We start from the raw sequence: 27,505 nt of genomic DNA, 5'->3' as shown, positions 1-27,505 counted from the left end.
ACTATTCTATGATTCTATGATTAAGTGGCTCACAGGCCAACAGTTTGCACAACAAAAGAGTTTTCTAGCATTTTTCTCTGAAAAGTATAGAATAGGAGCTCTCCACAAAAGCATCCGGGGCTTTCAGACACCACCTTAACATCTCACCCAAGGCTTCATCCAACCTGGCCTCTTGTTCACTTATACCTAAAGGCTAAAACATGGCAGCGCGTCTTCTGATGCTTTCCAATACCCTATTTTTTTTTTTAACTTATTTGTAGTCATTTTTGTATAGCTGCCATGTTTGGCCTCTTTAACACAACTGCCCTTTACATCTTTGTCTGGGAAAGCTACTTGCTTGCACAAAATTAAAGTTCTTGGGGAAAAAAATTATTTAAATATGCATTTTTACTTATAAACGCTTTAAATCAGAACAGCATAAGGCAAGTGCTGCAGAACAGCTTTATATTGAAAACACTGAAATCTTAATGCTTTTTAATTCGTATGTCTGCCTTGAAGAGAACTTGCGCAAAGCTGTCTTTCCTAAGAGGATTTTTTTCTGTGTTTAGAAAAAATGCTAAAGAGAAATGAAACAAAATGGCACATTTCAAATGTTTCAAGTGGTCTTACGCTCACATTCGCTCCTACCGGCTACATTTCTTGGGTATACTACATAACCCCCATGACCTACCAAGTCTATAGAACAGAGCACGCTCCCCACCCACCGTGACAGCAGGTACTACACCTGAACCAAAACACTGATCTTTAGGAATTAAAATCTCATTTTTTTAAATAAACTGTCAATACTTTCTGCAAATGAAACTCATTTTCCCCAAATTCTTTTTTATGTTAAAAAAAAAAAAAGAAGAAGTTACTCTTCTCCTGATTTAAAAAAAAAAAACGCCAAAAACAAACAGTCTTTTGGAGTTGCACCATTTGGGTATTCTTGCAATTAACTGACAAACATTGTTACAACAGCACCTGACAAATCATTTACTATCAAATAACATAACATGTACTCATGATTTTGACAATTTCTGAAGTATTTAGGAGCAAGATATTTCTGGTCAACAAGCACTGTATGTGACGCATCATTAGCGTTACACAAGATAAGCTGTTAGTAATATGTCTCTACAAAATGCAGGAAGGATCCTCGGTGCGTACTGTTATTAGATCTAACCCTGAGGAAACAAGCAGCAGCAGAAGGCTGCCACCTATTCAGAGTGGGATGCCTACTTTGCTGGAAATAATGGGGAAACCTCACCCATTGACCAGTTGAAATCAAGAACATAAGAAGCAGTTTCCAAAGGAAAATGCAGCTGAAGTGGATGGATATATTTGTCAGAGGCTTCTGTTACTGTAAAAAAACATACACAAACCTCAAGGCTTAAAAAAAAAAATTGAAAAAATTGGCCACAGATGATATAGGACCATTGAAACAGTTATTACCATGCTATGCTACAGAAATAAGACGTTTACGTGAAAATAAATGTTTGCAAGTATGACACCTTCTCAGGTGATGTACTATTTAATATTAGAAAAAACCCTGAAAGTAAAGGGAGACCTTATATAACATAACAAACTGACATTTTTGTGTTAATGTTTTTCCTTTGGAGTTTACTTCTGATAAAGCACTGTTTTGCAAGTTAAAAAGAAAGTACAATACAACCACTGTAAACCCAAGTAATAATTATGACTCTGCATGAATTCACATAGCAGCTCAGTACAGTATTCCATAGCCAAACCCATCCTAAACATTAGATTGCCACAAATACTCATATACTGTTTACATTCCTAAAATCCATGAAGGAAATAATGAAATGCAAAATCTTGAACCACAATGTTTTCTTTCATAATGTTTAACGCTATGCTTATTGTCAACTGGTTATTTGTTCAATAAGATTGATCACAGCTTTCAGTAGCTGGCAGGGGTGACAGCATCATTCCTACACAGAGACCAAACATAACTCAGCTCACCAGTGCTCTCTCCCCAGAATACATATATTTGATTGTCATATATGCTCTGTCTATACATGCATCACTGCTGTGCATCAAAGTACATGCCCAGGACCAGACACAGACCCGTGTTTCCCTCAGAAGGCCAGCAGAGCCATGGTCTTGCTCATCCAAGTAATAAAGTTCCCTAGTCCCAAGAGGAAGACGGGTGGCTTTGATTTGTTGTCCATTTCAGGACATTTTTAGAAAAATCACCCATCCATCACTGCATGGCAGCCAACTTCCTGGGTTTTGTGCTGAAATGTAAACAGGCTTGTACAGAGAATTACCAAAACCGCCATCTTTCATGCAGGATGTTTCCAAGCCCTGAGATTTACAACTGATAAAGAGGAAAAGGTAAGATCAGGGCTTCCAATCTGGCAAGGGAACACAGGCTGAGGAGAGCAAGGATTAGTATCAGACTGGACAAATGAGCCTCAGCACTTCCCACCCCCCTTCCTGTCAGCATCGCATCTTTCATTCTTACCAAAGAGGATGCAGGTCTCTAGAATCACATCTTTTCCGTTGTGTCTTGATAAGCAGAGCATAGCAACCCTCAAAAGAGCACCCTGTGCAATGAGATAGCCAAGTGCCAGAGATTAGCTAAACTGGGAATGCTATTTCTGGACTTCTTGCTGGATTGAACACAATCAAATATTTTGATACATGGCTGCAATTTCTGGTTATTCTGCACAGTGAGCTATGGATTCTCAAGACCACTAACAATACTGTCTTATTCTTCAGTAAGCAACAAAGCTTTGCCTGATGTTTGATTTTGGGACAGGAGAGCATTAGTGGTGTAAAACCTCTGATGCCAGTTCAGTAAAGACTGGAACATTTGGATGACAATGAGGATGGTTCAGTAAAAAGCACATTTGTCAGAGACATATATTCAGTTCCTTGCTATACCACAGACTCCCTCTGTAACCACTGGCAAGCTATTCAGTTCCAGAATTGCCCTAGCCTAACTCCATCTTCGCTTAATTCTTTCAGTACTTGCTAACTTTGAGCCTTCATCAATTGCAAGGTATGAAGAGAATTCAGCCATAAAACTGCAGACCTTTGCTCTTCATCAAATTGGGAGAATCCTGTTTTCCGGGTGTACCAACAGTCAAAAGAATGAACATGAAAAAGAAAAAAAAAACCAACCAAACAAACAAACAAAAAGAGCTGGATGGAAGCCCCAGCTTCAGCAATGGGAGCTATTTAAGAGCCAGAAGGAAAAGTTTGAGTTTCCCACTGTTATTTGTCAATGAATTTTCTCGTAAACATTGCTGGGAATGGTAAGATACTCTTTATGAGGACTTAAGTGTCCTGTGAAACTGCATACCAATATGCTAAAGGTTTCTGGGGTAACTGTAAAGTAACAAGAACAACATGAGAGCAACATGCAGAAGTACACTACAGTCTGTCCATCTGGATGGGCATACTGAAGTACAGGTCAGCACGGGTAAAAGGCTGTAATTTTAAGCACTACATCTCCAAAACACAGACAGACCTGGCAAATTCAAATAAGTTAAAATGAGAACATCTGATGTACCAAGAGTTTTCTTTGCTCACCCATCCAGCAGTAGCAAACGTAACTGCTGCCACAATTTTATAAACGTGGGGGGAGGAAAAGGAAGAGAAGGCAATTTCACTGTATACAAAGTGTGCACACACACACACTGGATACACAGGCTGCCTCCAGTCTCCAGTCTGACGCTGTAGTTTCAGAACAGTGGTCCAACAGTGCAGCTTCTCAGGGATTGTGAGAGGCCTGAAAACATAGCTTCAAGGCATATTTTATTCCCACTGTTCTTCAGACTATTCCCCTGCCAGGCTGTCCTTAGGAAAATTTAGGACAACCTTAGTTTCTTAATTCACAGTGTTTCTTGTGGCTTTCCAAGTCTGGTGTCTCGAAATTGCTCAGGTATACTGCATTCCTAATCATTCCAGGTAACTGCAACCATGACACCATAAACAGCAGGCACACAAAATAATTATTCCAGCATCTATTTTCCACATAGAACTACTCACACAAGGAGATACCAAGGCTTCAGAATCTGACACTGGCACTCGCTTACAGTCCTCCCACTGACACCATTTAGCACAGGGGAAGTGATAACCTAAAAATACTCCTCATATTTGTCCAACCCTAACTATTCTATGATTCTATGAACTGAGACAGTTTCTTACCACAGTCTGGAAATATGACCATTCTTCCTCTACGGCTTTGGAGTGGCATCAAATAGGGTTAATGTTTGTGCTTATGAGATATAAGAAAACTGAGTAGCAGCTCCTGCCACCAGAACACCCTGTTTATTGCTCACCACATGAAGCTCTAGGCAAGCCAAAGAGGAAAACACACTGTGGATCATTTGTATCCTAAAGATTGCCCTGGTAAGACTGCCTTAAGACAAAAAAAACATGCAACACATAAAGCAAACCCTTCAATGTGCTTGTGTGTCACTATAACAGTACTACAGAATCAGAGAATAGTTAGGGTTGGAAAGGACCTTAAGATCATCCAGTTCCAACCCCCCTGCCATGGGCAGGTACGCCTCACACTAAACCATCTCACCCAAGGCTCTGTCCAGCCCGGCCTTGAACACTGCCAGGGATGGAGCATTCACAACTTCCCTGGGCAACCCATTCCAGTGCCTCACCACCCTTACAGGAAAGAATTTCCTCCTTACATCCAATCTAAACTTCCCCCAAGTTTTAACCCGTTACCCCATGTCCTATCACTACAGTCCCTAATGAAGAGTCCCTCCCCAGCATCCCCATAGCCCCCTTCAGATACTGGAAGGCTGCTATGAGGTCTCCACGCAGCTTCTCTTCTCCAGGCTCAACAGCCCTGACTTTCTCAGCCTGTCTCCATACAGGAGGTGCTCCAGTCCCCTGATCATCCTCGTGGCCTCCTCTGGACTTGTTCCAACAGTTCCATGTCCTTTTTATGTTCAGGACACCAGAACTGCACACAATGCTCCAGGTGAGGTCTCACAAGAGCAGAGCAGAGGGGCAGGATCACCTCCTTCGCCCTGCTAGTCCACCTCCTTTTGATGCAGCCCAGGATATGGTTGGCTTTCTGGGCTGCAAGCACACACTGAAGCCGGCTCATGTTCATTTTCTCATCAACCAACACCCCCAAGTCCTTCTCTGCAGGGCTGCTCTCAATCTCTTCTCTGCCCAACCTGTAGCTGTGCCTGGGATTGCTCCCACCCAGGTGTAGGACCTTGCACTTGGCATGGTTAAACTCCATGAGGTTGGCATCAGCCCACCTCACAAGCGTGTCGAGGTCCCTCTGGATGGCATTCCTTCCCTCCAGGGTATCAACCGAACCACACAGCTTGGTGTCATCAGCAAACTTGCTGAGGGCGCACTCAATCCCACTGTCCATGGCAGCGACGAAGATGTTAAACAAGACCGGTCCCAACACCGATCCCTGAGGCACGCCACTCGTTACTGGTCTCCAGCCAGACATTCAGCCATTGACCACAACTCTGTGTGTGGCCATCCAGCCAGTTCTTTATCCACCGAGTGGTCCATCCATCAAATTGATCTCTCCAATTTGGAGCCAAGGATGTCGTGTGGGACAGTGTCGAACGCTTTGCACAAGTCCAGGTAGATGACATCAACTGTTCTACCCCTGTCCATCAGTTCTGTAGCCCCATCATAGAAGGCCAGCAAATTGGTCAGGCAGGATTTCCCCTTAGTGAAGCCATGCTGGCTGTCACCAAGCACCTTGTTGATTTTCATGCGCCTTAGCATGCCTGCCAGGAGAATCTGCTCCAAGATTTTGCCAGGCACAGAGGTGAGACTGACTGCTCTGTAATTCCCCGGGTCATTCATTTCCCCCTTCTTGAAAATGGGGGTTATATTTCCCTTTTTCCAGTCATCAGAATGAAGCTGCTAACACAGAAACTGGTCCTGCACGCAGCACCAGTGGCCATTATTACTCTCCGTGTGCTAAAGGCACTAGCCACCATGTGCTTGGTTCCCCTTTGAGTGTATTTCTCCCCTCTGGAACACACAGCCCTCCACCACTCCCCACCCCTCCCTGCATCCTTCCAGAGCATAAGGGTAAGATTCAGCCAGCAAAAGAACAGCATTTCTGTCCCAGGACAAACAGAGGGAATGGAAACAGCAACAGCTGAAATGTGTGGCACAGAACCAGTGAGGAGAATACAGTGCACTAGGAGCAGTAGAGGAGGCAGGAGCTAGGAATGGTCAGTAAGGTGGCAGCTGCTTGCCACTACGTAGAGCTTTGGCTGGTCAATCACATTTGTGGCAGTACTAGGAAAAGAAAACAGAATGCTTTGTCTTAATATAAGCTGTGATGGCAGCAGTTATTAGCATCTTTCACTGGAAGAAGTTACAGCAGGTGATGAATACTCTATGGGAAGCAATCAAGGCAAGTTAATTCAGTGCTCAGAAGCACCAATAAATTTTGATTGCTCCTCAGAGCAAATCCGTGCCTAACAAGACAGCCCTGTGACCCTGTCACTATATAAACAGCAAAATTCCAACGCAGAACAGAAAAGTTCAACACTGTATATTTAGCCTCAATTCCAAGCCCGTCTATGTGACAGTTTACTCTCTTTCTTGCATCAGAAAAATACACATACCCTCCTGGCCAGTGGTAGAACACCACAGCTTGATAGGTCAGCATACTTACAATACCATGGCACTGCCTGGAGACTGTTCTCCCTGTCCTGCTCTCTAGAAGCATATGGTGCTCACGGCTGTACTCACACAGTGCACATGAAGGCTTTATTAACTATATTTCACTTCAACTAACCATTTTTTTTCTGGAAGAAAATGTTAACTACAGTCTTCTCCACAATTAACTTTAGCACTGCCTCCAGAACTCCCCTACTGCATAGAAATAAAACAGTTAATGGGATTCAGTCATCTTGAAAACCATACTGATAACCTCTACTGCACCTCTGCTTTTTGCCATGCCAACCTGAAACACGACGGTTCTCCAGCATTACTGCATAAAGTCTTTCTCTGTCATATAAAACATGTTTCCACTTTCCCCTAGAAACCAGTAAGCTTACTGCAGTCCTGAAAGTCCTGTGACTGATCCTCCAAACCCTTAACAAACCTCACACAGAGCAGGAGGCTGAACAGAGAACACAATGACCCATGTTTATTTTGCAGTGTTCATGCCTGAGCCAAGCTGCTACAACTGAGCAAATCTGGAGCAGATCCTGTAAGTTAACCCTGCAGGAAATACTGGGAAAAAGCAAAATTAAGCCATGAAGTTCAATCCTTGACAGAAGTTCCCAGAGATGGAAGTGATTTATAACTATGCAGAAGCGAGAATGGTCACAGAAGACACACAAAACCCAATGACTGCAGGCAGTCAATCTGAACTATGTACTTTCTGATGAGGTTCTCCAGGTTCCACCTTCCAGCTGTGATGAGGTTAGCAGGACTAAAATTGAATGTTCATGACCAGGGAAAAATGCATTTCTAAAGAGTTCCAGGGAGTACCTGAAGGTGCTTCAACTAAGGGTTCTATCTCCCTACACCTCTGAGCACCACCTCAAGTCTGGAGAGGCCTCTGCCTGTACTCCCTGGGTGTTTCTCAGGGGCATAAGTTTTCCCAGGAAAGCACATGTTGCATCCTGCCTTCCCAGCCCCTTCAGTATATTGCCATGCATCAGCTGTACTCCATGATGGAAAGGAGCTGGGGGAAAACAGAAGGCTCACACCTGAAATGTATTTCTCACTGAAATGTGCTGCGTTAAGTGTGCTGTAAGCTACATGACATCTCAAAACTGCCCCAGAACACAGAAACACTACATGGAATTATTTCTGGTTTTTCTCTATGAGTACATCCATGCCAGAACAGAACTACTATATTTCAGTGCCTGTATCATCCAAGAAACTGGGCTGGTACCTTAGGGGAAGAATCATGAGAGCCCTTTAAAGTATGTAGACACCCAAAGACACAGACATCTGCCTTGCTGGGTTTTTGAGTGTTTGACTACAGTTAAGCACCAGCTTCTTGTTGGTTTTAACCAAGATACAGTTAGACTTTAAAAAAGCCAAGGAACTAAAACCTACAGACAAACCAAAACCACCAAAACACAAAATGGACCGAAACAGGCATTGAGAATACAAAGATAGTATTTTATGCATGTTCAGATTACACACAAACAAGGAGCCCCACCAGTTTTTCTTAAAATAGGCAAGGAGATGAAACCAATTTTCAATCCCAATAGTGGAAATTCTAAACCTGTACTGCAACTTTAAGTAACACACATCCAGTTTATGAGCGCTGCAATGCTTGTGCATAACAAAGCTTATGTTTGCAGCATTAGCAGCAAAGAAAGCCACAAGCTGTTTTACACTAAATATTCTATTCGGTATACAGGAAAACAATATACACATGAAGTAACTGGGTGATAATCTAGCCATAAATGCCACCTGTTAAAAAGAGATGCTCAAATAAGTGCTTCCCATTTTACCAAAAAGTCTTGCTACTTATCACAGACTGTATGGCACATTCTGCAGCACTCATTTCACACAAACCTATGCATTTTATGCTCTGCATAAATATCCCATTTACCTTAAAGAAACTTCCTCTTTTGTCCAGACAATGGGCTTTCATTCTTAAAGATGACATCTTCACCAGGAAGACTCCACCATATGTCTTGAACTCCTAAAAGTAGAGACATTTTTTTTATGGTTAGTCCAGTCTGTAGGAAATTCCTCTAAGCCACAGAAACAGTCACAACAAGTCTTCTGCCAAAACCCTTTCTGACAACAACACGGTACCATTTTTTCCTACCACAGTCCTTACATATCCCTTTAGTCTACTATTAGTTCATAAATCGCTTCAAAAAGACAGTGCTACTTCAAGTTTCATGTTTCTTCCTTCTCTCCACAGCTGATCCTGTAGCTGTGAGTAGATTTAATGTACTCATTAAAAAAAGAATGCTAAAACATAATGATTGCTTTGTTTGTTTGACCTCAGCCTGCATTACAAACACAACAAAATGTTGGATGTCACTACAATTTGCTCTCAAACACTACAATGTTACAGGGGCTGACGGGGGGGAGGGAGGGGGAATAAAAGTCACCCACAAAGGAGAAAGCACATTACCATGAAGGTAAAATAAAATATTATTACAAAAAAGATCTCAAACAGTCAAACCCCAGCAAACCCACACAAACAGAACACTGAAATGAAACCAAACCTCAACACCAACCAATGAAAACCCCCCTCCAAAAATGACATTTGAAGTTCCAGTTAGGGAGAAGCTGTATTTTCCATTATCAGGTAAACTGAACAGTTTAACACCCAGATGAACCTACTGACGCATACCAAGAACATATGCTCATGAGGAGAAATATTATGGGGGTGATGTTCAGCTGATAGCAGAGATCCTCTATGGTCACAACTAATTCACACAAGTAATTCGGGAACAAACTTCTGAACTAAACAGGAGCCAAATTCTATGGCTAAAACATCCTTCTAGGATTTTTAACAGTGAGCTTATAATTGCATTTAAATAACCTAACTCTTCTCCTTGCTCACACCTTTACTGACACAATAGCAGGTAGTTAAGTTGGAAGTTTCAGTTACCTAAAAGGCAAATATTGCAGGTGCAAAACTATACAGACTTAGAGATACAGCTTTTGATTTGATACAAGCAGAAAATAAAATATAAATGGCAGCGAGCAGCAGTGAAAAACAAGTTTAATGGCCTGGCTGCAGATGGAGCTTGAGGAAAACAATGCAGCTGGGACAGATAATGCTGACAGTTAAAAAAGTACATTTGACACACTCCCCTCCTGGCACACACATACACACATAGTTCTCCTTCCTTCCAATGCCTTATAAGAAGGCATCAACAAAGGTAAATAGGACCAAGGAGGAAAGAGGAGCTTAAAAGAAAAAAAGGTTAAATGAAAAGACCTAGCAAGCACAAGCACTGGAAAACAGTGAGAGGAAGCAGCAGGAGAAAAGAAACGTTTTTTAATGTTGGTTTTAACAAGTAGCAGGAACCTTTAAATTGTTCACGCTGTTTTCACAGGTCCCACAACAAAAGGTTCACATTTTTCCACTTAGACTCTGGTTAAAGAGCAGCCAGGCAGGAAGCTCAGGAGCCAGCTCATTTTCCAGGCAGAGTTTGCAGACTTCATGGGTTGCAAGAAAAATCCTGAATTCTGCATTCTTGTGAAAGCCAGACACTAGAGGATGACCAAGAGAAGACCAAAACCAGTGCAGGGGGTGGGGGAAGGCAGGGGGGAAATAATTAAACTATCTTTGTAAATCAGCATATTTAAAGCAATGCATTCCTGATGAAGCTCTAAAGCATTCTAATCCATATTGCTTAAAGTCTGCCTAAATAACTTGATTACACCAGTAAGAGAATGAAGTCCAGTGAAGTAAGTGGATTCCCAGGTGGGTTTCCTCCTTAGCTCTGTGTCCTCATTTGTCACATGCACAAGGGTACAGAACAGCTGTTCCACTTGGGGAACATCACAGAAATATAGAATAATCAGGGTTGGAAAGGACCTTAAGATCATCTAGTTCCAACCCCCCCTGCCATGGGCAGGAACACCTCACACCATGTCACCCAGGACTCCGTCTAACCTGGCCCTGAACACTGTCAGGGATGGGGCATTCACAACTTCCCTGGGCAACCCATTCCAGTGCCTCAGCACCCTCACAGTAAAGAGCTTCTTTAGATCTAACCTGAACATTCCCTGTTTCAGTTTGAACCCATCACTCCTTGTCCTATCACTACAGGCCCTGACAAAGAGTCACTCCCCAGCATCCTTGTAGCCCCCTTCAGATACTGGAAGTGCTCTGAGGTCTCCACGCAGCTTCTTTTCTCCAGGCTGAACAGCCCCAAGTTTCTTAGCCTATCTTCATACAGGAGGTGCTCCAGTGTCTGGACTTGTTCCAACAGTTCCATGTCCTTTTTATGTTGAGGACACCAGAACTGCACACAATGCTCCAGGTGAGGTCTCACAAGAGCAGAGCAGAGGGGCAGGATCACCTCCTTTGCCCTGCTGGTCACACTCCTTTTGATGCAGCCCAGGATACGGTTGCTTTCTGGGCTGCGAGCGCACACTGAACCCAGTTTCTGTTCAGTTTCTCATCAACCATCGCCCCCAAGTCCTTCTCCACAAGGCTGCTCTGAATCTCTTCTCTGCCCAGCAGAGAAAAATCAGACACTTTAAAGACTTTCAGTATTTGATATTGGCTATTCTAAACAATCTAAAGGTTGCCATATAAGAGCCTTTTAATTATAAAATAAAAATGTTTTCTTTCAATGAATTCTGAAAAGGGGAATTTGCACCTTAAAGACTTGAGATGGGGGGAGACCCAAGAAATCAAAAAAGGAGTTAGAATAAAAATTGAACTTTCCAAATTGATGCTATCCTCTAATGACAACACCAAGTTCAATTCAACAGGAAGAAAAACCCAGAGATTTTCAATGAGTCACATTAGGAGTTTATGAGCAGTTGTATGTGCATCTCTAATCTCAGCCACTAATCATTCCATTTGCAATCAGCCACCCCTTCACAGCAAATCTAATGGGGCTTTAGTAGTTTGGAGTTTTTTTAATTTAACTACAAGGATGTCTGCATGCAACCCTATTACCAAAATAAGAATATGCCAAGATTTTAACCTTCCTCTTATTTCAAATGGAAGTTTATAAACTTCCACACTACAGAAGAACGCAAACATACAAACACAGTTTGCCCTCCAAAGAGCAGTATGTCGCCAAGCCAGAAGAAAGCCTCAAACAAGATCACTGCTTATTTTGCCTGTAAGAGGCTCTGAAGCTCTAAACTTTTCCATAGCTGCTATTATTGTTACTATTTATGTAATATTACTAACTGTATGACCATAACTCTGAGCCTCAGATGAGCTCAAATCCTTGTTCTTCTCAGCTCTCTACATGTGAGTCAATCCATGCCACCTCTTCTCGCTACAGTGCGACTTCAAACTGACTGAGGGTAACATAAACACTGTTGTTGTGGCTTTTATTGAAGCATATGCCTTATTTTTTTAGGCCACCCAATACAAAAATAGACATGAGGACCTGCTGGTAAAATAGGTGATGAGGGTCGAGTGCCACACTAGAAGTAAGGGTAGGCTACTACTCGCCTCCCACCCCAAAGTTCAGAGGTACCTCCACTTAATGCATGGAAACGGCTGCAGAGAAATGAACCTGCTGTCAAGAAGGCTCCATTTCTCTACACAGCTGTCCACATCTGATGCTTATTCAGATCCAGAACTGAAATCCCACTGCTCTGAAGTTGTCTTTGCTGACTTTGGACAGTACAAGGTTGTCAGAAGGGAAAAATCTCCCTTCTTCGACTGGAAAGCTGGGTGGAGAAAGACAGTAAAGCCCGTCATCTTCTGTACATATCAGAGATGAGGATTTTCCCCTTCCTCTGTGTTTGAAGGACTGAGGCAGAGAGTGTACATAGATTTGCTTAGACGTTGCCTGAGTGACTGCTCAGAAACCCATCTGAAAATGTCGCCAAGCTGCAGGAGCCAACCCAGTGTATAATTCAGGTGACCTTTGCCAGCCATGTGCGCAGTCAGCCACGTGCTCTGCCTGCTGAACAGTCTCCACAGCCCTCAGCTCACAAAAGGCAGCAGGTACAAGACTCCCATGGCTGGGTGGCTCCTCCCCAGCAGCACAAATCCCTGCTCCAAGCAGCGCTATCTTCCCACAGCTCTTCTAATCCAGGACAAAGCTTGTGTGTGTGTGTGAAGGACAAGACAGGGCAGGGAGAAGGAATGATTTGCCTGCTCTGCAACACAGTCCTACTCCATGGATGCTGACACCCATGCAAGCTGTACGTTAAAAAAAAAAAAAATCCTGGTGCTTTTCATCTTCTTTCTGCCATTCCCTTCTGGTTTTCATTTTCTTGGTTTTCATTTACACAGGAATGCCAGAGCACCACTCCGGTGTCTGGATGTAACCAAGACTTCTGACTTCTTGTCAAAACAGCTCCTATTTTCTTCCTCTTGCAATCTTATGTTCCTACAGTTAACTATAGTAATGCCAATCACAGTCTTCCTGGACTTCTCAGGATCCTTCCTTTTAATCCTCTCATTCCAATCTTGCTTTTAAAAGGCAAACCATCCCATCTTCCTTAGCTAAAAGTCTTAACAAAGTTGAGACAGTCTGTGTTTCTCCCCTGAGCTGGAAAGCAAGGGCCACTGTGATATGGTGAACTTAAAAAGTCCCTGCCATCATCATTCTTACTCCACCTCTGCTTGGTTTCCTAAGGAACCGAGGCTATACAACTGCATCAGCTTTCTGTTCCTCAGTTCCTAACTACAATCTCTGATCTCTTGGTCAACCTAACAAGATCTGACTGAGGAAAAGAGGTCTCTGTTTACAAATACTGACAAAGGATATAGTGAAGAGACTCCATTCATGCCATCACTGAGGGAAGAAGAGATATCTGCAGCATTTGTTTTGCTGGCTGACCAACAGAATGACTGGAACCCACTTTTTCTGTATTTTAAGTTAACCCACTGGAGGAACTGGCTGTCCTCTTCCATTCTCAATCTGTGAAGGCCATGCAACCACTGTGCCCAGACACCTACAGAAATTAGGCAAACAAAAGGGGTTTACTGTTCTGTAGTCAAGGCAGAACAGGAAAAAATGTCACACCAGACTTTAAATATAAACTAGGGAAGGTCAGCTGATGTCAGAAGACTAATGCTGCTGATTGATACCCATCAACATAGTCCTTCCTTAGGCCACCCACTTTGCCAGTACCAGTAGAGGAGCTGAAATACAATCCCTTCTGTCTCATAATGGAAATGCATGGAAGTTAAGTAAACCATAGGTACTTGAAAACCTATGGTGAATTAGCATTGCATTACAATCAAATTACAATAGCAATTTATAAATATATAGTAATTTTTTAAAACTATATTTACAATTAAGCCAGTGAACTCATTTTCCAGTGGATTAAACGGGAAACCAGAAACAGGAATAAATACAGTTTATTTTCTTCCTTTTTTTAATGGGAAGAAAAATACTTCTAAAATGTAATCTTACACTTGAGAATATGCCAAGATATATACATAGAACCTCCGACTTTCAGCAAATTGAAGCTTCCTTGTGCATTTCATTTTCCTGTTCTCCTAGCACATGCGCACTACTCCATGGAGAGGACTGCGTTCATTTCTAATCTACAAAGCTCTGGTTTGTCTAATTACTCTGACCTTATCTGATTCTTGGCAAAATTAAACTTTTCCTTTTGAAAGTATTTCCTCTGAGAAGTTAACTGGAAGCCTCCTTCCAGGGACATGGATACAACTGAGCACAATATCACTTTGAAAAATCCATCAAATAAGAGCCTCAGTCTGAAAACTGTCATCGGTGCCAGGACTTTGCAGACCTCTCAACTCAAATGTTGCATTGTGTTAGCACAGCTGTATTCACAAGCAAAAAGCAAGGGGATTAAGCAAAAAGGATTCTAACTTTCATCATTCTTCTGGCTGCCGAAAGGGTTTACAGTCTTAGTCTTTTTTTTTTTTATTTCCAGTAACGCAAGGGCACATTACTCGTAGAAAACAAATAATGCATACGGCAGAAATGACAAGCCACTGTTTACGGAGACACTTCCCTGCTTTGCCATTTTAATTAAACATTTTAAAAAGCTTGGAAATGACAAACATTCCCTGAACACCCTACTTTTTCTTAAAGCATTGGTTTTATTTTTATCTCTGCTACCTGAACATAATGGGTTTGTGTGAGCTTAATCCCCTGAAGAAAGCCTGGTTGCCACCAGGATGCTGTCAGGGAAAAACAGTGTTTTTGCCTAAAATGAGGTTAAAAAAAAAGCCCAACCCTTACAAGCAGCCACTCAATACCCACACAGGCAGAAGGGCCATGACTGACTGCAATCCTGTTCAGGAAACAATGTTCTTTTCAAAAACTAAAAGGGAAGCAGGAAGATGCAACACTGACTTTTTAAAACCAGTGATAAGATCACAGGTGCTCACTGTCCCGTCCCCGTCCCCCCCCCCTCCCCGTGTGCCTCTTAATGCCTTTTGCAAAATTGGAAATGCACTGCCAGTTACACACCTCTCACTGATTCCTCCAAGGAAATTACCACTCTTCCCATAAAGAAGAAAGGAAGACACAAGGTCGCTAAAGGCAACCAGCAGAATTAAATAATGTGCAAATATTCTGATGAATGAGATGAGGTTTGGTTACATCCAACTGCTGACACACCACTTTACACTTTTTCAGTTGCTACATTTGTCACATCAGGCACCACCATCCTCAAGCCTTGTTTGCTGGCACAGGTAGCACAAGGCACTATGTCTTCCAGCAGCAATACTTGTTCCTCTTGGGCCGGTACAGCAGCAAGCAGCCGTGGCAGAGCACGAAGCTCACTCTGTACAACTGCCTTCCTTCTTGCTCAGTTTTGTTCAAGCTCTGTACCAGGACAGTCACTCAAGCAGCCCGAGTATTAAACAGGAGTTACACACAAGCAGCCAAGTCATAGTCCCATCTTTCAGCCAAAATCGTTGTCTCTCACTGCACTCAATGCTAATCCAACCTGAATTTCCATGGGTTGGGAGAGGACAGGACAAACAATCATTGAGGATCACTACAGTGACACATGGCTCTGGACATCTCCTGTGCAGAAACCCACTAGAGGCTGGGACGGTATAGAATCATACAATAGTTAGGGTTGGAAAGGACCATAAAATCATCAAGTTCCAACCCACCTGCCATGGGCAGGGACACCTCACACTAAACCATGGCACCCAAGGCTCCATCCAAACTGGCCTTGAACACTGCCAGGGATGGAGCATTCACAACCTCCCTGGGCAACCCATTCCAGTGCCTCAGCACCCTCACCGTAAAGAACTTCCTCCTTATATCCAATCTAAACTTCCCCTGTTTAAGTTTTAACCTGTTACCCCTTGTCCTATCACTACAGTCCCTAATGAAGAGTCCCTCCCCAGCATCCCTATAGCCCCCTTTCAGATACTGGAAGGCTGCTCTGAGGTCTCCAAGCAGCCTTCTCTTCTCCTGCAGGGTCACTGCCCTACGGCTTGCAACAGGGTAAGAGGCAAGTTCCACTGAAGCCTGCTCTGCCAGAGGGCTGCCCAGAGGATGTCCCAGCTCTGGGCTCCAGCAGCCCCCACGAAGACAGAGAGTATGGCAAAACAGTAGATGTAAGAGGAACGGCTGAGGCTTGAGATCTGCCCAAGGGATCCAGAGACTTCGCAAAACAGAGGCTTCCCCTGAACTAAGGCACAAAGTTATTGCCTTTCACCCCTTTCCTACTGACACTTTTTCAAGTCAGACAGGCAGGAGATCCAGCCCCTAGAGCATGGCCTGCACCATGCAGCATCCCTATCCCTGGGACCTACCCTACATGCATGCAGCCAGGGCAGCTTGAGCAGGCAGCCACTCCTGGGCAGACAAGCCAGAACCTACCCAGGGCCCAATGCAGCATCGTCTCACATCAGTGTGCAGGGTGCTGCAGTTGTGAATCTGGAGGCAGAATAATGCTCTAAAGAGGTGTAGCATCTGGAGGTGTAGTGAAGAGTTTGCAGGGTTATAACCTCATATCCTCCTCATGACCAGGAGGATAGTGGGCTTGATGGGCCCTCACTTGGACACAGTATGGCTGCTCTTTTCCTAGTAAGTCCTCTGTCCCAAAATAAACAGCTGGCAACTACTATCTCCTCTTCCTGTTCATAGCTTTGACTTAGAGTGATATTCTCCTAGATATCAAACTATCATGCAAATTATCATCACGTTATCATGCAAAAGTTACCTTTCAACTCCCAACAATGTCCACTTGTTTGCTTATTGCAGGCAACAGCCACTTTCAGTTTCTTTGGCTGATAATTTCCAACACCTGTATTTGCACCCTGAAGCATCAATGCTCCTCATCCTGTTTAACAGTGCTGTTAAAATCACAGCCATCTTCCCAAGGACTCCTTCACCTCACTAAGTGCTAAGCCATAAAATATCAGCAACTACTTAAGGAACTGCTACCTGGACAAACTCAGATCTTCAGAGGCTGTGACCCAGTCCATGAATGGTTTGATATATTTATCTGACAATCTACAGTGGGAACATCACTGCTAAATTATACATTGATCTTTCTACATCTGCTTTCACCTAACCATCATTCCTGCCTCAACCAACCCTTTCCATACAGGCTTATTTATTCCCCTTTCTTCCTATTCACTGGCAGCCTTTTAAGAGACTAAAAGATGAACAGGAATTAATTTGAGCTTGTTTCAGCATGGCACTCTCAGGAGAGATTTTAAGTACCATTAGCTTTTGGATAGATCTGCTGGCTCTCTCACAGCTGTCCAGCCACTTTTTATCTATGCTGAAGTCAAATGTAGAAATTAAAGCATCTGAAAAATCCCATCTGAAAAGCATGCAAGAGTTGGCTTGACTCTGCTCCCACTGCCATGAACAGACATTGTATCACTTTTTCCAAAAAGAGCTTACGGTTAGGGAGACACTGAATGCCTAAAAAAATCCAATCCTTAAGCTTTGCTGAACATGGCACGTTACCAACAAGATTATGCTGTGTCTCTGCACCCCTTCAAAACAGTTTCCTCTTCCTCTCTTCCACTAAACAACCTCTTCCTGCTTGCTCCCACGGCATACTTTCCACATTACTGAAAAGGAATAAAAACCCCAAGTACTTTGCTTTGGCATAGCATTTAATTGTAAAGGATACTACCACATCTCCTATAAGAGAATGATTGTATGTTGATGCATTCATGTCATTTTGCCTCTAGACATGTCAGAAAAGTATATTTGTGAGATTGGCTTCAATTTGGATACTCTTTCAGAAGGTCCATATTCTTCCCAAATTCCCTGGCCTGGATATTTCACAACAGTAGAATTTCTTCCAGTATTTAAAATTTCCATTTGTTATTCCTGCCAAAACCAGGGAATAATAAAGTGAAAATATCCAGAAATACATTTTTAAACCTCCTAAAAAACATTTAACACCAAGCTGCAGTTCCTGGAAGAAGAAAGTAAAGGTAATCGCTTGAATTACAATATAACTTCAAGGTCTGGAGAAGCTTTGAAATTCATATGGAAGCAGTAAGTCAAGGGATGGGTTACAGCACCTGCATTCAGATGGAGATGCACCTGACAATCCACAGTTAAGCCCAGCAGGCTGTTAGTTTAGTTACCTGGAGAAAGCCCCTCTCTCCTGTATCATTAATCCCAGAGAAGAATAAGGGTTTCAGTGTTCACATCAGAACTTCTCCCTTCTGCCAGACAGCAGCACCAAGCAAAGCTCTGACAACCCTGCCAGAATGTTCCTCCATGCAACAAGGGGGAAGCAGACACCTGACCAGCTACTGGTTCAGTGAGCTTGAACGCTTCTAGCTACTCAAACATTCCCTTGATTAAAGTGATTAGATACCATTTTCTGGTATTAGACAGCTGCACCTTGCACAGCATCTTTTTCTACAGTTTACTCTTTTGTACTTAGTTACTGATATACACTATAATAAAACAGCACACCCAAACCAAAACCAAAGGCACACTGACTACTGAAAGCTAGGTCAGTTCACCGCAGCATGCTTTCAAGAATCAGCACCTGAAGTATAGGCCATTGTTTATTAAATGCACATGCAATGTCTGCAGATCTGCAAAACTGCATAAGGCAGGGGAATAAGTATAAATAAGGTTTTCCTGCTAAAGTGAGCAGCCTGATGGAAGGAAAGGGATGTCTTTACCTACAGTTTTAATGACTTGCCAAACTGTACACCAACATTCTTAAACCTACTGTGTGGCAGTTGTTTGTTCTCAGACTATTTCATAATCACTATTCTCCATTATGATCATTCTGTGAATCTGTAATCTAGAGGAAAAGAAATCCTGCAACACTGTAATAGAGAAAATGTAACTTGAACTTACATCCATATTACAGCAAAAGGGTTCTTGTATACAAGGTATCTTTGCCTAATGGCTGAGGTATGCATGATTGAAACAATAATAAATTCAGTAACAAATATGGTGCCTTGTAGTTTACTGCTTATTTGCCACAGTCCGTGGCTCTTTCCTGTGGTGGATTAATCCCACGCATGCCCTACTTCTTCTTTGCAGAGTTTTATATTGCATCAGTAGACAATAACAAGGACTTTATTTCAGAAAGGGAGGACACGCACACTTGACACAGGTCCTCTAAACCTGCCTCTATGCTCCCTGGCTATGGGGAGAGCACAGGAACAGAAGCTGTCCTAGCTGAAGTTAGCCTTTCCAGTTCTTCCATTAAACCACAAAGGTGCTCTTTAGAAAGAGTAACAGGTACATATCAAACGTTTTCAAACTCAGAAGAATTTGAAGCCAGGCCAGCCACACATAAATGCCAGGATGATGTGACTGATGGTCCATGCTTACAATAACTGGTTTTAGACCAAAATGGATTCCTGGTGCCTCAAATTCACTGGGCAACCTGAAACCTTGCAACATATATACCTGAAATGTTACCATGTTCACCTGCCTCAAGAAAAAGAAAACCTCCAGCCCACTCCTCTAACATTGGACATAACTTATGTTTAAAATGATCTAAACAAAATAACATTTTGATGTCAAACTCCCCATATGCTGCTGTAGTATCTCAGAAACTTACAAGCAACAGCCAGGAATTAATTTTATCTGGTTCTTAGTCTGATAAGAGAAGCACAAAATCTCTGCACAGTCAAGCACACTATTTATAGCATTCTGCACTTGCACCTCCTCTCAGGTCCATCAAGTGCTAATATGTACTTTCAGTATATGGTACCAGAGGCAGTGAAACAGGCACCACACTCTGTGTACTGTCCTATATCACTACTTAGGTTAGCATAAACAGTAAAGATTGCATTTCTAGCTCTCATGATCAGGTCTAAACTGGTTTACAAACATCAGATGGCTAAATTCTCCATTTGAAAACATGTTCAACTCCTATTTCAAAGCATTTCTTCAGTACGGCAAAGCATTTCTTTCATCAGAGCTCTTGCTCATTTTGCTCAGTGTTTTCAAGAATACTGAGCTGTTTCAGGCCATTTCCAGTAAAAGCAATTCCCTTTTCAGAGATAGGGCAAACCAAATTGCTTTTAAAAAATTCTTCATTTAATTAATTAGAAAGGATTATTTTTACCCAAAGGAGCACACAAAAGGGGGGGTTGGAGGAAGAGAGGAGGGGGAAACATGACGACACAGAACTAAAAGCTGTTTGTACGACCTTATAAGTAAAAATTAGCCATGGATCATGGATTACAAGATAGGAAAGTGACCCTAAGAGAACTGCAAAAGCTGTGTTGTTTTTTCAGGTTTTTTTATTTTCAATTAATAGATAACAATATCTTTTAGGCTCTTCACTGTTTAAAAAATTAATATTAAACAGTTTGTACACCACTGAACAGTGACAAAACACAGCTTCTTTCAATTACAACACAATAGCACTTTCTAGTTGTGCTTGTTGCACCACCGATCTGTTTAACAGGTCCCACCCAATAAGAAAATAAATATTTTATAACTGCAAGCAACTGTTTCGTTATTCCCTACGAAATGTTTTGCAAAGATTATCCTTTGTTCACCTCTGTTGTTAATAGCATTGTTCACAAGGTAGACAGAGCCTACGCATCTACATCCTGTTTCATAAAAACAACAAAGATTTCCACTGATGTCCACAAGTATTGGAATGAGGTTCAGTATAAAGCTCACTGAATAGTATGCAAGAAGAGACTGTGAGAAACCCATAAGTCACTGAGCATGTCTGTTATTTTGAGCACTACTTAAAAGCTTTCACTGTTCACCCTAGGACTGTTGAATACAAATGCCAAAAGTTTCATTTGCTGTGTACCTCAACTTCAGCACAGCATGAGATGTCAAGGCAATGATTCACGAGGGAACAAACAGCATTTTCTTATTCCGGTGTTGACCTTGGGCTCCTCTTCCATGTGACACATTCAAAAGAAGTATGTGAATTGTGCTCTTGGACCCCCACTGATCTAATGTTTTACCTATTAGCTATAGAATCAGGTCATCAGAAACATACTACGCTTGACACCTTGCTTTTCAGATAGCTCCTAGGGACAGTAGCTGCTACTCTTCAGTACACAAGCTGCTCTTCCTCCAAGTGTAATGAGTTAAGACAGTTAAATATACAGTAACCTTATTTCAGCTGAATTTGTGATAAGGGCTTAATATTTGACTTGGTAAAAACTGTTAAGACATGTAACCACCTGGGCCACTTCTCAGTTTAACCTTTAGCACTAGTTAGGAACAATTTCACCCTTTTTTTTCTGTTTACTCAAGCTATCAGCATATTTATTAAATGATAATTTTGTAGACTATATAAACTTGGGCTCTATACCAAACACTATGTTCACAGTACTGGGGAGCTGCACAGTAACACATCCCCCACAACACACAACCCACAGGATATTACAGCTGTGCAAGCCTATGCTCAACATTACTGTCCTCAGAGTTCTCACTTACATGATTACATATTAGCCAGCAGGTTAAGTTACCTTAACAATACGAAAAGTAGCATCAGGGCAAGAGTGACAGCCAAACCAAGCGCAAGGTCCTACACCTGGGTCGGAGCAATCCCAGGCACAGCTACAGGTTGGGCAGAGAAGAGATTCAGAGCAGCCCAAGGAGAGGAACTTGGGGGTGTTGGTCGATGAGAAAATGAACATGAGCCGGCTTCAGCGTGTGCTCGCAGCCCAGAAAGCAACCGTATCCTGGGCTGCATCCAAAGCAGCGTGACCAGCAGGGCGAAGGAGGTGATCCTGCCCCTCTGCTCTGCTCTCGTGAGACCTCACCTGGAGCATTGTGTGCAGTTCTGGTGTCCTCAACATAAAAAGGACATGGAACTGTTGGAACAAGTCCAGAGGAGGCCACGAGGATGATCAGGGGCTGGAGCACCTCCTGTATGGAGACAGGCTGAGGAAGTCAGGGCTGTTCAGCCTGGAGAAGAGAAGGCTGCGTGGAGACCTCATAGCAGCCTTCCAGTATCTGATGGGGGCCTACAGGGATGCTGGGGAGGGACTCTTCATCAAGGACTGTAGTGACTGGACAAGGGGTGACGGGTTCAAATTAAACTAGGGGAAGTTCAGGTTAGATATAAAGAAAAAGTTCTTTCCTGTGAGGGTGGTGAGGCACTGGAATGGGTTGCCCAGGGAAGTTGTGAATGCTCCATCCCTAGCAGTGTTCGAGGCCAGGTTGGAGTCTTGGGTCACATGGTCTAGTGTGAGATATCCCTGCCCATGGCAGGGGGTTTGGCACTGGATGATCTCAAGGTCCTTTCAACGCTAACTATTCTATAATTCTGTGATTCACTGCTTGCAGCAGTGGAGAAAGCTGCCACCTCATTCTGCAGCACTGGCTAGTGCCAAGGCTCACACTGCCAGCAGCCCGGGTTGGCTTGCTTCACAAATCCTGCTGCTACCTTATCCTCCAGCCACTTCTAAAAGAATTAGTCCAACAGCAAAGAGAGCATTTGAATCACACTTCAGATTACATGTGCATCTAAAATGAGACAAATCTAGAGTCATCTTTAGAAGAGAAAGATGGTTTTGTGATTTCAGGAAGTGCATGTGCTGCCTTTGACCACATCTACAGTTCCACTAAGACAACACATCCCAGTGGTTAATGCACTCTCAAGATTTAAGAAACCGATCCCAAATTGGGTGAGAACTTTGATGTACAATTTTTCTTTGTTTCCCATGAAAATTGGGAACAGTACTGCCCTACCTCACCCCCTTCTCTGCAGTTTTTCAAGGACTAAGCCACTTAGCACTGACAGAGTTTCACATACTGTAATGATGGGGGTGACACATGATAGTGCTTTACTGTTGTCAGTGCGTATACACAGGAAAGAAAGGTGTAATCAGGATTGGGACATACCACAAAAAAACCAGAAAGAGACCACATAAAAGAAGAATGAGTATCAAAAGTGTGTGAGAAGAAAACTCACTTCCAGAGACACATACAGGCAACCCCCAAACCACAAAGAATGTTACACCCCTTGGCTCATTTCAGTGAGATTTCCTTTGCTCTCCAATGCTTTCTGCTAGGAGAGATCTTCAAGCTGTCTACAACTCCCTAATGGGAAAGGGTAGAGAACAGAACCAAGCTCTTCTCAGAAGCACAGTAATAGAAGGACAAGAGACGAGTCAAAGTGTAGCACAGGAGCTTTCAACTCAACATAAGAGAAAAAGACTTTCACCACAAGTATGTTCAAGCAGTGGGTCAGGGAGCCAGAGAGGCTGAGGTGTCTCCACTTTTGGAGATACCAAAAACTCAGTGGGTCATGGTCCCCAGCACCCTGATCTGACTGGGAAGAGGGCTGGACTAACATCTGGAAGCCCTTTCCAACCCTTGTTAGAATCAGCATACAAAACCAGCAAACTTTACATACAATATCAAGCAAAATATTTGTTTCTCAATGAAGAAAATATTTTCACTAGAGAACTTTAAAAGAACAGTGTTTATGTCTTGATCTATTTGTTTTGCTTTGTGCACAGAAAACACCACAAAATCTTTCACTTAATCAAACCAAACTCATTGCTCTCCACACAGACCTCCCAAGTAAATATATCAGAGAGCAAAACACACCTATACCGCTTCTCACTGACCTGACCTAGAGAGGATCCATTAGCAATGAATTGACAAGCTACTCCATGTAGAAAGCTTGCATCATTGTTTTGGCTTTAGAGACACACTGGTGTGAACTGAGATAATCCACTAGAGACTCACCTTCTGCACTAGTACAACACAGTGCTGCTAACCTATATTAAAAGGCTGCCATCAAGCTCAGAATGTGTAATTTGTTCCTGAAGCACAATTTGACTATACAGAGCGGAAAAAACAGACTGAGCCATGTCTGTGAGTCAGTTCACTGTCGTACAAGTGTGCCAACACAGCAAGCAGGATAAACTCCAAAGCACAGTGTTCTTACTGTCCTTTCAGCCATGCCATATACATATCCCAGGAGATGAAATGCCTTGACTTATTTCATAATGTCACTAGGCATTAAAAAGAAGAAAAAACAACAAACACCACACACACGATCCCAGGGAAAAACAAGCTTCATTTGAGCAGTCTTTATTTCTTGCCTGTTCAAGGATCTGGTTGGGGGCAGGGCAGAGGCATAAATAGGGCAATCTAACAGCTCTTCAGAACAACAACTACAGACACCATAATACAAGATATTCCCCCTATCTAACCTATTTGGAAAAATTAGGAAGCTTAAATCCTCAAAATCATATGAAACACCTGTACATTTCCCATAAGGATCAAGACTATAAGACTGGTTAGAGAGTGATTGTTTTATGAGAAAATTCACCCACGACTTTGATCAACTATGCTCTGAAATATTAATTTGATTGTGGTTTTTCATACAATACTGCTTATTTCAGGAGCTGGGCAAATTAATTTGGGAGATGTTTTCTTTTTGAGGGACAAGGGGGTTTCAGATCCTCAAATATTCAGCATCTACAATTTAGTTTATAAATCTACTTTCACCAAATCTATGAGAAAGCCAAACATGACATACTATTCTGATAAACACTTTTGATATTTTCTTCTTCCAACCTGTTTCTTTATGGGGAAAAAAAAAATTGTGGAAACAAAAAGGTTATGACACATACCAGTGAAACCCAGGAAACTCAGAGCTGAAGGCTGCTGAAGTATCTGTCCCCAGTTAATTCCACCCCTCTTCCTGTTTTTTATATACAGGCCATGCGACTGACAAAGTTAGCCTCAAGCAAGCTTAATTTAGGTTTCAATCTGTGTAACTTCAAAGTCATGTAAACACAGGTCACCCTTCCTGTCCTATGCCGCTCTTTTTGATTCTCCTTCAGATGACAATTGCTCCCTCTGACCTCTCCCTGTAACTTTTCCCTCTGATAACCATCTCTGGTACATCCATCATCTTTCTGTCACTGCTGATTTGCAATTCATCAACAACTCAAAGATTACTGCTTCTTTCCCAGACCACTTCCCGTTTTCCATCAGGTTGTCCATCACTAGTTCTCGCACCCTGTTTATCCTGACCAACACAAGTCTCCCCTACCCCAGGCTGTACATGCAACTTGCCCTTACCCTTGCAGCTGACCCTCCAGGGTGAAACCCCATGACTTTGTCAGCTTTCTTCCCTCTATCTGGAAGTTTTCCATCCACCACTCCAATTGTCTTCACATTTTAGTTTCCACTGTTTTTTACTTCCTGCTAAAGCTCTTCTCCTTTTCTACACCTTTCTCCCTAGCTTTCTGAATAAGGATCCTGAAAGGACAGATGTACATTGTATTACGCAACATCTACAAGATTTGGCATTTTACATGAGCTTGAGCAGTCTTCTCTCCCCCCCCCCCTTCTTCCAACATCACATTTATATTTAAGTTGGTCCAAGATCATCACCCCAATAACTCACCTATCTGCTGCTTTCCTCAAGTCCCTCAAAATACCAGGACATATACACTTCCATAAATAAAGAAGGAGGTATTGATGCTATGCCAGCAACTGGCTCTTACAGTAAAGAGAAAGGCTTAAAGCCTCTTCTAGGCTATCTTCATTCAGACAAGGAAGAAAGAAGGTCCTCCCCACCCCTAGATTTGGGGATGAACAGTTTTCCCTCCTATTTTTGACCCCCCAGTGCTACAGGAAACATCAATGCCAAACTTTGCTTCTTTGGCAGCATCAGCAGACACATAGAAAGCCATCTGATTACTACTAGAAGTTTCTCTTTCCTCACTGTATTTATGAGTTCGTAGAAACTACTAGCAGGGGAACTCCTGAAGAACAAGTGTGGGTGTTTTGATTCTCCACTATTAGTTTACTTGTATAAACAGTTTGTTTTCTCTCTCCTCTCTCCTGGGACAAAGTGTTTCAAAATAAGCATTTCAAAAGACAGCAAGCCTCATTTGTTGAAATAGTGAAACTGGGTCAAAGTACTGACAACAGCAGACCATTCTGAATTAAAACACATTGGTGACTCCACGTTTACTGTATCAGGGGTTACATTACGTACACAGATCAGATAAACAGTCCACTAGTGTCATTTGTTTTTTTCTTTCTCATCTGAATCAAATGCAATCAAACCGAAAGAGTGAGGCAGCAGTCAGATGTCAAGGTCTTTTCTAGTTTAATTCTTGTTGACACACTGGTATCAGAAGATTACCATGACTGCTAGCAAAAAACATTGGTTAGCATTGTGTATGGGGAGCGAGGACTAGGGATACTGGGATACAGGTTTACTTGGTCCTTTTACAAATGAAAAATTAAATTGTTTAACAAATCCCATCATTCTCTTTTTGGAGATAATAAAGAGAAAGCTGCCAATGGTGAAAATAGTTCTTGTGGTTACATACCACAGTTTCAAGACTTAACAGCATTATTTTATTGCTTCTACAGCTGGTGCCAGTTATCTTTATACAGCTGCTTTGTATAAATTCAGCAACATGAAAAAAAAAAACAAAGTTTATCAACCATTCTTAAAATAAACACCATCAAGTTCATTTCTCTCTTCTTCTGTACCTCAGCCATGATGCTTCCCCTGCACAAATCTCTGGGGAGTCACAAATCTCAAGTAAGTAACTTGACTTGCTGTGACTAAGCTAGGGGAACTCAATCCACCCTTAAAACTCGCTATTCTTTCGCATTCTGCCTTCCTTCCAAAACCATAGCCCCAGAAGGCAAATCACAGGGGAAATAATCACCTTTCTTTCATAGTTGGTGGCCATGACTTCATCTGGGCAGGACCACTGTATTTCCTCCTACTTGCAAAGTCCTAGCCCAACCCCTACTGCAGCAGGTGAACATGAACAATGCCCAGCAAAGAGCTGGTACTGGCTTCCTCCTGAAGACAGAAATCAAGCAAAGTCCATTATGTTTCCCAGGGCCTGCACAAAGGGCAACTGGAGCTGTCCAGAAACCCCTGATGAGGCCAACATCCCCTACCCCCCAAGGAATGAACTGACATTTGATGCTGAGAACCCCCTGACAACCAGGAAAGCATAAGCTTAGAGGCACTGCTGGTCCACTCTTCCTACCCGCTCCTTTACCAGCCCAGAGGGGCTGTTACAATCAGCTGAGTTTCCTAATGCCATTACAGGGTTCAAAAAGGAGCAAAGCTCTTTCTCTTGCCTTTAAAGCCCAAAGTGTAACAGCAGCAGCTACTGTCAGCTGCCAGTCTGACTGCATCCAGGTCATGTTTCCAACATTTACTCTTAGCTTGAAGGGCTAGAACCCATTTCTTTCTAATTCCCCTTCAGATAAAAGTTATATTCTGCAGAATATAACTGCAGTGGTTTCTCTCTTGTCCAGGCAATCTATTGTTTGGCAATGCATAGTGGAAAGAGACCCAGACTATAACTCAGTTCTAAAACATCTAAACCACTTTTCACTCTTGTGATTCCATTTCTCCTTCCACACTTTGGCCATCCTGACAGTGACATCTTACTGTAAGCTTTCTACTGTTGCTTCCTTGTACAGCATCAGACACTGACTGCCCCATGCCAGCACTGCAAATGCAGCTG

At 42.6% G+C, this 27,505-nt stretch overlaps 1 protein-coding gene across 4 annotated transcripts in view; it reads right to left on the bottom strand.

Annotated features, from left to right (window-relative positions):
* Positions 1-27,505, bottom strand: part of RIN2 (Ras and Rab interactor 2) — an 81,163-nt gene that overhangs the window by 42,314 nt on the left and 11,344 nt on the right. For all 4 annotated transcript variants that reach the window (XM_057433135.1, XM_057433134.1, XM_057433136.1 and 1 more), the window contains one exon: positions 8,540-8,632. In XM_057433135.1, the coding sequence (XP_057289118.1) occupies positions 8,540-8,596 (57 nt within the window). In that variant the 5' untranslated portion in view covers positions 8,597-8,632. Of the gene's footprint in view, positions 1-8,539; positions 8,633-27,505 lie in introns of those variants that run through there.

Source organism: Pezoporus wallicus, unplaced genomic scaffold (assembly GCF_028554395.1).
Source record: "Pezoporus wallicus isolate ANWC-B61680 ecotype Strahan unplaced genomic scaffold, APGP_CSIRO_Pwel_v1 contig_5416, whole genome shotgun sequence".
In the NCBI taxonomy this organism is placed as follows: domain Eukaryota; kingdom Metazoa; phylum Chordata; class Aves; order Psittaciformes; family Psittacidae; genus Pezoporus; species Pezoporus wallicus.
Note: the sequence above shows the minus strand (reverse complement) of the source record. Positions and strands in the feature narration are given on the sequence as shown.